Below are 11076 nucleotides of genomic sequence, written 5' to 3' on the forward strand. Positions count from 1 at the left end.
AACCAGTCTTGCCATTCCAAGTTAGAACGTTTGGAGAGCTTTTTCTCCTGGGATCCCAGTCAGCTGTAATCTATAAAATTATAATCACGGGAGAAAAGATATAAAGCCGAATGACTCTACGCGGAGTCTCTAGCTGCTTGAAGCTCCCAGAAAAAAAAAAGATGCCCTTCCGGTCCAGGAGGGAACGGATAATGGTAAATACGGCCCCGTGATGAACTAACATTTTATATTGGGGGTCGTCGTGGTTTTGTGCGCGTTTCAATTTACACGGGTTCTTGATGATCCAGAATTGAATTTTTGAGGTGCTGAAAATTGAAAATCTATACAGTGTATATAGTATATATCTCATCTCTACCTTTTATGATAGAAAATAACCTTATGTTGTTGTGAGATGGATGATACAACACAGAGTGTCATGTATTAATAATATATTACTCATTCAGTGAAATTCATCCCACTAAAGTATTAGGGTAAGCCGCTAACGAAAACGCCGGGGTATATACCATAGTGCACCATGCTCACGGATAGACAGCACCCTCTCCCCTATGATTTTGCGGGCTGATTTGATTTAGCTGGCAAAAACCATGGTGACACGTCGCATTGTAAGTTGCTGGCGTCTATTTTTCGTACAAGAAATAAGAGGTGTTGTGCACTGACAATCTTTTGACCAGGTTCGAACCGGGATTCAGCTAGGCTTACTTGCGTTGATTGTTCTCCTTCTGCTCTTTATCTTCGACTACAAGTTAGAATTCTTGCCCGCTGCAATCCATGACCATTTGCCTGCCCATCACCCGGGACTTGTTGTTACTGATGTGACTGTCACGACTTGCTCTTCCCTCAACATTTTCTCAAGTTGTACGCTCGACCCGGAGGTATGGCATCGCATCGAGAAGGACTTATACCTGGGGACCAGCTGGACGTCGAGCGCATATATGCACATACAAAGAAAAAAAGAGGAGGATCTTCTTCCGACAGATTCGGTTGTTATTGACCTAAAAATTGGCAGAGTTGATCCTGGTGCCGGTACGGATAAGAAGTGGGAAGCAAGGCCGGCGGGTATTTGGCTCTTGAGAACAGACCGAAGTCATACAGGGGACCCGCAGAAGGTTATTACCTCATTGGATGTCCTTTTCGGTGCCGATGCTGCGGATCCCCGAACGGGCTGGGAAGTGAAAGATACGCCTCTCTTGCTGGATACTAAAAGTGAAGCGCGTTTGTCTGTCAGACGAGGTCCACCTGCCAAGCTTGAACGGCCGCCTCCGAGAATTCGAAAAGATGGGAGATTCAAGATAATGCAGGCGTCGGACCTGCATTTGAGTACAGGCTTGGGAAAATGCCGGGAGCCAATCCCGCATTTGAAAGATGAGAGCAAATGTGAAGCGGACCCTCGCACCCTGGAATTCCTTGAAAGAATGCTCGACGAAGAGAAACCTGACTTGGTCATTATATCCGGTGACCAAGTCAACGGCGATACTGCACCAGATGCGGCAACTGCGATATTCAAACTCGCTGATATTTTTGTTAAGCGTCGTATTCCGTATGCCGCTATCTTCGGAAACCATGATGATGAGGGCAATCTTGATCGATCACAGTCTATGGCCCTCCTGCAACAATTACCGTACTCTTTATCAGAGCCTGGCCCAGTCGATGTCGATGGCGTGGGCAACTATATTGTCGAAGTTCTTGACCATACTTCATCTCACTCCGCGTTAAGCCTTTATCTTCTCGATACGCACAGTTACTCTCCGGATGAGCGCAGATACCGTGGGTACGATTGGATAAAACCTAGCCAAATCGAATGGTTCAAGTCTAGCTCAGAGAGACTTCAGAAATCCCACCGCGAATACCGCTATATCCATATGAACTTAGCGTTCATTCACATTCCACTTCCAGAATACAGAGACAGAAACAGCGCCTTCTATGGTAATTGGACGGAACCGTCAACAGCTCCAAGATTTAATTCGGGCTTTAGAGATGCCCTCGTTAGCGAGAATGTTGTCGTTGTAAGCTGTGGCCCAGTAAGTCATCCACCGTCATCAACCATGAGTTAGCTCTTTGTTTTGTTCAATTTATAACCGATCTTCGCCCTAACTTGTTTTATCCTCTCCTTTAGCGATCATGTAAATGACTACTGTATGCTATCACGGAATGAATATTCACAGCCGTCACTGTGGATGTGCTACGCCGGTGGCGCCGGCTTTGGTGGCTATGGTGGATACGGTGGCTACATCCGACGAGTCCGATTCTTCGATATCAATATGAACTCCGCGAGAATAATGACCTATAAGCGGCTTGAGTATGGCGACACGGCATCAAAAATCAACGAGATGATGATTGTGGACGGTGGTAAAGTGGTCCAGTCCGATTAGATACTGACTTTTCATCCCCTTCTTTATTCGTTTTATTATGTTTCACATTATAATTTACAAAATAAAAAAGGCGCGGCATGTGTAAAAAAACCGGAGGCGTTGGGATTTTGAGGTTTCAGGTCTTTCATTTTCATCTTCATTTTCTTTTCATTTTCATTTTGTTCTTTTTATAATTTCTTTAACACAATTTGTTGTGTTCGTTTTTGCTGGGAGATAATAATACGCTTTTATATCCTACCCCATCCATATGTGTTTATATCCCAATTGTTTCGTATTTGCTTTACTCTGGGGTTTTTTTCCTGCTTGGCCAATATCACATCTACTTCTCTAACCGTTTAGGTATTTATTGTTTTTTACTCAGGTTTTCCTTCCGAGCGGGTCCACCGATGTTGAAATTGCTTGGGCACTTTCAGTTATATTCCATATTTTTTGGTTTTGGTTTTTGGGAAATTTCTCTTTTTCGTGGGGAAACAAAGTATCATTCATTGGTTTTGGGTATAATCTTTCAAAACTATGCAAGGCCTGAAGAACTTCACGCGGACCCAATGTCCCTCACTCCACTTTTTCTTATTGGCATTCCCATCATCGAGTTTCGTTACATGCCTAGCTTGCTTTATTGAAGCAATAAATTCGCCGAAGAAATATTACCATTATTAAGGTCCCTATCAAAGGGTCTGCTAATATCTCATTTCGCCTATGCAGACGAAACATCCATGATATTACCCCACAACTTGAAAATACATGGGGAGGAAGAGAAATCAATGCTTCTCCTCTCCTCCCACAAAACAATTCACCACCACTTTTCATAAAACACGCTCCTCTCCTTCCCGACCCCAGCCCCAAGGACCTCTTCTGCACCTGCAACCAGCTCATCCGTCATATCAGGTGGTCCGCAGATATAACACACCGTTCGACGGCCTTTTGAGCGGTACGCGTTTCGAATGGCCTCTCTTTTTCCACCAATGACCTCATGCAGATCAGTCGTCTTGATGCGACGCTTGTACAACGAGAAATCGGCTGGCGGATTGCGGGGCATTTCGTGGAGATTTGTGATATAGAGATGGAACTGAAGGCGGAGGAACCGGTCGTCTTGTTGATGCTGGCGCCGGTGCTGTGGATGTGGATGTGGCTGTGACTGTGACTGTTGAGAATGGAGAATGTTGCGAAGCCGGGGAAAGAAGAGGACTTGGTCTAGGTGTTTTGATATGTCACCACCAGGCCCGGGTTGGGTTGGGGATCTGGTCGAGTAAAGTAAATGAATGGATGGTGAGTGCGGTAACTTCGAGGGGTCTTTGAAGATATGTGATATCATTGAGATTAATGGGCTATACGAGGATGGTTAGCCAAAAGGTATCTATGATCTTTTTTTGTACGTTGACATGCTTTGTTCATTGTCATTCCCAAACCCCCTCCGGCTTTTCGAATATGATATGGATTGGAAAGAGGTTGATTTGGAGAGGGTCAGGGTCATTTTGGAGATTATTTCACTCCTGACTGGGGTAACGCATGCATTTTATTAAAGCCGCAAAATTTTCATACGTACTTAATCCCAACTCCACCCGCCACAAACACCACTCTCCCAATATCTTCCAGCGGAATATCAGGGGGTGGCCAGATAAAACTGCCCCCAACCCTTACTGCGAGCTCCTGTCCAAGAATCTCATCCTTAGGCCGCCAGAGCCAGGCAGCCGGTGGGTTTGATGGCGATTCTTGGACAGCAAGTTCTATGTATGGAAATTCTGTCGTTTCGTTGCTATTGCTATCATTTTTCAGTGGCAATGCATCGCTTGGGGTGGAGGTTATCGTGAAGCCACCGGCTTGCGGGACGGAGGGGACATGGACATCGAGCCATTGGCCGGCCAGGAAGTGGAATGGTTTTGATTGGTTTTGATTGGACTGTATAGTTGGAAGGTTTCTTTCATTTAATATTTAATAGAGGTAATTTTGGTGGTTTGAAACACATCTTATACATTAAAAATGGTTTTATCAAAATCTACCAGTACAGTTGGCAGGGTGGGGTTCAAGCATACTTCGCATTCATTCTTCTGATCTTTATGGTAGTAAGTCGGACCTCGTCCTACGTCCAACCGCAAGATGCGGATAGTAGGATTCACCTGTGTTATGCTTGATAGACGGACTCTATAGAGCATATCCTGGCGTGGTTCTTGCGCCGTACGTAGCTCATGTGGAATGCTGGTGGACATGTCCCAAACTGTCGCAGGTATACGACCGAAACGTCATACATTGGGTTTGGAGAGACTGGCTTGACAGATTTAAAAAGGAGGATACAAACCAGTGTTTCATATCAGTACTGCGATAATGTCAATCTCCCCGGGAATGCAATGGACACTTGGAACGAGTGGGTGAGTCGGAAGGTCACGTGTAACTATACTGAATGGATATCGATGAGTTGACTTCAAGCTATGATCCTAATCCTACAAATATTTCAATCGCTTGCACGTTGAGGTTCTCCTGGTTTGATAAGACAGATAAGCCATCAATGGCTGCCACTTTCGTATGTAATCATTGTCCCAACATACCCAGCGTAAGATATTACTATCACCGCTCAGGATTCTTGAGTTGAGCTGACTCCACCAGGACAGAGCACTTGTTGGATTATCTTGGTGCGGGGGTATCCGTTGTTCATGGGACTGCAGAGTCTAAGCATCGGTCATTGTATTCTCCTCTTTATCATCGGAGACAAACGAACAAAGAATACTAACAAATACGCAACATCCAGCCTACGCTCGACACTCAAGTATGCGCCGCCAGCTGCGACTTTGTGATGAGATATTGAATCCCTGATACCTCCATGCAATGATTCAAACAACTGATTCTCCTTCATTGAAACCCATTTCTGCAACTGGTCAATCACAGGCTGGCTCTCTGATTTGCGCTACATGGGCGCTGGCCACTTCTGGGTAGCGTGTGATGGCATGCAGTAAGATCCCAGTATTTGGTCTGCCATTGGCCATCGGGCCAAATCGTCACACCAACGCTAGGCTGAGTGCCTGCTCTACTTTCGCCGCAACACCCTGGGCATGGTTGTGCAGGTGCCTCTTTTCCCCACCCAACCATGGGTCCGGCGGCAGCTTGTCGCTCAGCACAAGCTTGACCTTCTCGTCTCCCTCGCCGGACACACGGCCATGGCCTTGTGGGTTGATCTGATTCCTCTTGATGGTGTTCAGGGGAGTTGATTATTCGTCCGTTCAGTCCCTAGATGCTGCGGGTATACCTTGGCGAGAAAACATGACCCCATCCCTCTAACAACGACGAGGGATTGGATCGAGCAGCTCTGCATGCCCTCCAGAGCAGAAGAGTACCTAAATACACAGAATGTGCTCTGTTCCTTTCCCTTCTTTTTCTGTCCGACCCTGCCATCTCCCTTCTCACTTCTCTCCCTCTTCCGTACTCCTTTCGATTTCTTCATGCATCACCACTACCGGTGAACACAATAGTTGAAATGAAACTCCTGCCAGCGGGCCTGGCTTGAAGATATAACACACACACACTTGTCTACTACTATATTCTACTCCACATCCATACTGGAAACCTCATAAATAATTAATCCCTATCAATCCTAACATCTGGGATTTGCTCTGGGCGCCGTCCTTTGAATCCTTCGCTCAATCGCCGCCACCGCTACTCTTCCTATTCTTCTACTTATTCTCTATATTAAAGAGTCATAATGCTGTGGTATCTACCTCGGAAGTATCGACCACCCATCCTATTCAAGATTTTACTCGGGATCGAACTCCCCATCACCATTGCGATCCTCGCCTTGTTCGGCATCGCAGCGCCAGATCTATATCGAACAAGACTGTGGAAAGATGGCGCTCAGAATGGTTTCAATAGCGGCCCGGAAGACGAGATTTACACTCTTGCAAACTATCGCCCATACACTACACCCAAGCCTTGGAGTCAATTGTATGTCTAATAGCCTTTGAGTTTACCCATTATTGGGTAAGCTATTTAATCCATGCTGAGAATATCGTGGTTCTAATCATGTCAAATTTTAGTCTTACAAACTTCAACCTAACTATATCGGTGTTGAGCTTGTTTCTCATGCTCGTCAAGGCACCTATGTTCATCTTGAACGTCTTTTATCCTCCACTTTCCGTACTTGTGCACATAGGATTGACCATTATTTATGCTATTTCAATCGCATATCAAGCGTCTCCCGACATGTCCGACCCCGAACGCCCGCAACCAGGCGCGCCATGGTATCTCACCAAGAATTGCAACGTCGCTAAGAGTCGTTCCAATGTTGGTTATTGCCGGCAAGCAAAGGCATCATTTGCTTGCACTGTGTTAATGCTGTACGTCACTGGCCACTCGCTGAGTTTGCTGAGTTGAGGTGTCCTCCTCACTTCAAGCATAGAGAGTACAAGAAGGAGTAATCCCCACTAACGCTGACCTCTTTCTTAGCGCAATCTTCATCGTCCACAGCGTCTACGCTATCTATTCTTGCCTCCCCACTGTAGAGATCCGCGAAAAGCAAAGACAGCGCCTCGAGCGGCGTAAGGAACTCGAAGACCTAAAAAGTCTGAAATCTCCCACTTACTCTATGCACACACCCATGACTCCCGGGGGCATTGGTTTCCCGCCAATGACGCCTCGTACCCAAGCCTTTAACCGTCTCGGTGGAACCACAGACCTGCCCCTACGAAACCATTTCCTTCCTCCTGATATGCCGAATGGTTCCCATTTGAAAAACTTCAGCATGCCTTCACCTTCGCAGAGCCCCACACCACCGCAGATGAGTGGGTCTACAACAAATGGAACACCACCGCCGAATGGAAACGCAGGAGCAGAAGTTCAGAGTCAGGCGACCATGTATTTCCCCCCGCCACCAAAGAAGGCAAGTGAATGATGGAGAGGGGAAGGGAGAAGTTCAAGACGTTTGCTTCGAGCGAGCACGATTTGAATGTGGTTCAGCTAGGCCGGGAATATCGTCAATCCAGATATAAACCTTTAAGGGCTTCCTCGTTCATCTCAGAATGCCGTTTCTTTCTTTCTTTCTTTCTTTCTTTCTTTTTTTTTTTTAAGGTACCGTATGACAGGGGAGTTTTGAGCGGCTTGGTATATACATCCTTTATTTCTTTTTTTTTTTATTTTGGAAAATTTTTCCGTTCTATATGATCACGTCAGGACTTATTATTTTATCTGCCCCGGAATCACTCAGCTTTGTCCACGATTCTTGGTTTTTATTTCACTTGGATTCCAAAAAAAAAAAAAAAAAAAAAAAAAAAAAAAAAAAAAAACCCTGGTTTAATCGTCACCCACAACATACATATGTTATCAGACAGACAATCAGACAATATCTGTCCGTGTATGTGGACAGACAAATTCAATATCTTCTGAATATCTTCTGGATTTCTACCTTAATTTACTCTCTCTCTTTTCTAGCACCGAATACGTTCTCTGGGGAAGGGGGACGGATCTCAAATATTTCATTCTTATGGTAAGCATTTTCGTGGTAGAACTCATAAGATCCAAAAATACCTTGGAAATAGATAACTAACCAAGATTGAAACCGAAAATTCTCGCGTAGATGTAAAATTGCATTACTCTTACATTCTTTTGCCAGTATCTTAGATACTTGTTCTGATAATTGGCTACCCGTAGATGATAGTTGTTGCGTGCTCAAGGAAATCACGGATTATTTACAATATTAGATAGAAGCCATGGACAATAACTGAACAAAAATATCTCTTTCATGAATTTACTTTAAGCCGCCAATGGATGCAAGAATGAAAGAAAAACGAAAAGAAGATACAGAATCCAAAAAAGGCTAAGTTAAGTAGAAAACGACGAGGGGTATTTGCAGAGGGAAGGAAAACATAGGCTGGTAAAAATAATCGAACCAACACAAGGGGAAAAGTGCCTCACATGAACAAAAGCAAGGAGAAATCTGAGGCAATGTATAATAGAAAATATGACAGCAAACAAAAATGCCTGGACCTGGTAGTAGAAGATTTAGAAGGTACTTACAACGAAACGTTTCGCGAACGAGAATAGAACCCAACAAAAGAAAAGAAACACACTATACAGAAACAGGCTCCACAGGCCTCAAAGGAACGTAGCCTTCATCGTCAGTGCCATTTCTCCGCTTCCCAGTAAGGCTCATCACAGCGTCTGAACCAAGCGCAACTAGCCAAGCAAAAGTCCGTCGACCCCGACGAGTCTGATCGGACGTAAAAGGGCTCTTTTTCCACCACGATCCCCGCCCACCACGACTCAGGCCGCTAGTACCAATTAGACCCAGCTCAGCTTCACGTTCCAACTTCTGGGAGTCTAACCAACTAGGCCGCTTCCAAAATTTCAAGAGCAAACTGCTGACAACGACACTGACGCTTGACGCAGCCATGGCGGCTCCTGCAGCCATTGGGTGTAACGAAATTCCGCCAAAGGGGAGGAAGAGGCCCATGGCGAAAGGGATGCCAATGGCGTTATACATACAGGCCCAGAGGAGATTTAGTTTGATGCGGCGGAAGATCGAGCGGGAGAGACAAAGGCTTGCGGGGACGGACAGGAGATCATCGGGCCGCATGAGGACGATGTCTGCTGCCTCGATGGCAACGTCTGTGCCAGATGCGAGGGCGATGCCGACAGATGCAGTGGCCAAGGCGGGAGAGTCGTTGATGCCATCTCCCACCATGGCAACTATAGATGAGGGAGTTTTTTGAAGGGACGCGATGACGGATTGTTTTTCGGAAGGGCTGACAGATGCATGGACTGACGAGGCCGGGATTCCTACAGAAGATGCAACGGCGAGGGCGGTGGAAAGGGAATCGCCCGTTATGAGGGACGTGGTGAGACCCATTCGGTGGAGAGCAGCAACGGCGGCTGCCGCCGTTGGTTTTAGCGTATCTTGAAGAGTGATAGTACCAGCATATTTGCCGTCGATAGCAACGTGAATTAGAGTGGACCCGGCAACATGTTCGCTATCTTTTCTTGGCCGAACAGCTATTGAGGTCGCGAATTCAGAGGAACCGGGCTCTGGTTCAGCTGATTGAGGTACATTTATGTCCCTGGAACGAAGGAAGCGTGCGCTGCCCACAAGAACATGATGACGAACGTTGTTGACATTTGAAGTGGGCTCAACAATCGCCGAAATCCCCTTTCCGACTAACGCTTCGAAATCGGCTACACTGCCATCGAGAGGGTTTTCATCTGATGCCCCGACTTCTGACCTGGCCTTTGCAAGAATGGCTTTGCCAATAGGGTGTTCACTGGTCAGTTCAGCAAGCCCAACGATCAACCACCACTGGCGACGCCGCCAATCATTGGAGGTCCATGTAGAGTCCATTCTAGTCCCCGATACGCTCATTTTGCCCATCGTTAAGGTGCCCGTTTTGTCGAATACAACATGCGTTATCTTGGTTGCTGCTTCCAGGGCTGCTCCCCCTTTGACCAGGATGCCATGTTCAGCACCAACGCCTGTGCCTACCATAACCGCTGTGGGTGTACTAAGACCAAGGGCACAGGGACAAGCAAAAACAATAACCGATATGCAAAGTTTCAAACAGACCATGAATGTCCCGCCGGGATTTTCAGTAACGAAGATTTTAGGTGGATTTGGAAGAATATGACTAAGAATCATCCATCCAAAAAAAGTGATGAGCCCAAGGGTGATAATGGCTGGAACAAAATAACCAGCCACTATGTCAGCCATTCTTTGGATAGGAGCACGACTGGTTTGTGCATCTTGGACCAATTTGACTATTTGGCTCAGCTGTGTGTCTCGACCGGCTCTCGTGACCCGGAAATCAACCCAGCCAGCGCCATTCACAGTGCCAGCCATGACCTTTGAAGTCTTTATTTTACGGATGGGAATAGCCTCACCGGTAATCATACCCTCGTCTATATAGCTCTCACCTCTAATGACGACACCATCTGCTGGAACTTTATCTCCTGGCCGGAGGCAGACGATATCGCCAACCTGGATTAATTCCGTAGGGATCGTCTTCTGAACAGTCGAAACTGCAGCAATAGTCTTATCCTTCTCAGCCGAAAGCGGTACAGAACCCCAGCTTTCAGCTAACATTTCGACGGCTATGGGGTCATCGTATATAGTTGCCATAGAAGGAGCAAGGGACATCAAACGAGATAGTGCTCGGGATGTTTGGCCCTTAGCTCGATTTTCCAGCCACCGACCGAGGGAAATAAATGTGATAAGCATAGTGCTGGTCTCAAACACGGTCATTGGCCGAGAATGGGGCTTGAAGAATATCGAGACTAACATTGCGAGAATACTGAAAAAGAATGCAGCGGAGGTACCAAGCATGACCAAAACATCCATTGTCGGGGAGCCGTGTTTGAGGGATTTGAATGACGCGATATAAAACCGCTTCCCGACACCAAATTGAACAGGAATGGTAAGAAGCAAGCAGATGATTTCACCAGAAAATAAGCCAGGTATGAGCTCGAAGTTTCCGATGTCGATTGCAGGAAGATACATCGGAAGAAGCATGCTAATCACCATCACGGGAACTGCGAAGGAAAACGAGAACCAAAACGCCTTCCGCCACTCGTGTATTTCCTTTGTCTTGCGAGGGATTCAAGTTGAGCATTGCTATCATCGGACTCCACTAAAAGAGCGTTGTATCCTGCTTGTTCAACAACTTCCAACTAAATTCGTCTGATCCCGACCCTTGGGTTGGGGAATAGCTGATTAAGGCACGAAGAAATTAGAACAGCCTTC

At 46.3% G+C, this 11076-nt stretch overlaps 4 protein-coding genes across 4 annotated transcripts; 2 read left to right on the forward strand and 2 right to left on the reverse strand.

The window, feature by feature from the left end:
• Positions 1 to 161: 161 nt before the first annotated feature.
• Positions 162 to 2369, forward strand: HCAG_06073 (conserved hypothetical protein; the record flags this gene model as incomplete). The annotated part of the gene is made up of 4 exons (XM_001538418.1): positions 162 to 194; positions 573 to 602; positions 672 to 2018; positions 2163 to 2369. The coding sequence occupies 4 exons, from the start codon at positions 162 to 164 to the stop codon at positions 2367 to 2369; spliced, it is 1617 nt and encodes a 538-aa protein (XP_001538468.1).
• Positions 2370 to 3159: 790 nt separating this feature from the next.
• Positions 3160 to 4573, reverse strand: HCAG_06074 (predicted protein; the record flags this gene model as incomplete). The annotated part of the gene is made up of 3 exons (XM_001538419.1): positions 3160 to 3694; positions 3913 to 4265; positions 4400 to 4573. 3 exons carry the CDS (start codon positions 4571 to 4573, stop codon positions 3160 to 3162), a joined length of 1062 nt encoding a protein of 353 aa, XP_001538469.1.
• A 1484-nt stretch (positions 4574 to 6057) lies between these two features.
• On the forward strand, positions 6058 to 7242 carry HCAG_06075 (predicted protein; the record flags this gene model as incomplete). Its single annotated transcript, XM_001538420.1, has 3 exons — positions 6058 to 6296; positions 6389 to 6688; positions 6798 to 7242. The coding sequence occupies 3 exons, from the start codon at positions 6058 to 6060 to the stop codon at positions 7240 to 7242; spliced, it is 984 nt and encodes a 327-aa protein (XP_001538470.1).
• Positions 7243 to 7682: 440 nt separating this feature from the next.
• HCAG_06076 (conserved hypothetical protein) lies at positions 7683 to 10857 on the reverse strand (the record flags this gene model as incomplete). Its single annotated transcript, XM_001538421.1, has 5 exons — positions 7683 to 7693; positions 7895 to 7949; positions 8262 to 8283; positions 8364 to 8415; positions 8604 to 10857. The coding sequence occupies 5 exons, from the start codon at positions 10855 to 10857 to the stop codon at positions 7683 to 7685; spliced, it is 2394 nt and encodes a 797-aa protein (XP_001538471.1).
• Positions 10858 to 11076: the final 219 nt, after the last annotated feature.

The sequence above is a fragment of the Histoplasma capsulatum genome, genomic scaffold (assembly GCF_000149585.1).
Source record: "Histoplasma capsulatum NAm1 scaffold_7 genomic scaffold, whole genome shotgun sequence".
NCBI lineage: Eukaryota > Fungi > Ascomycota > Eurotiomycetes > Onygenales > Ajellomycetaceae > Histoplasma > Histoplasma mississippiense.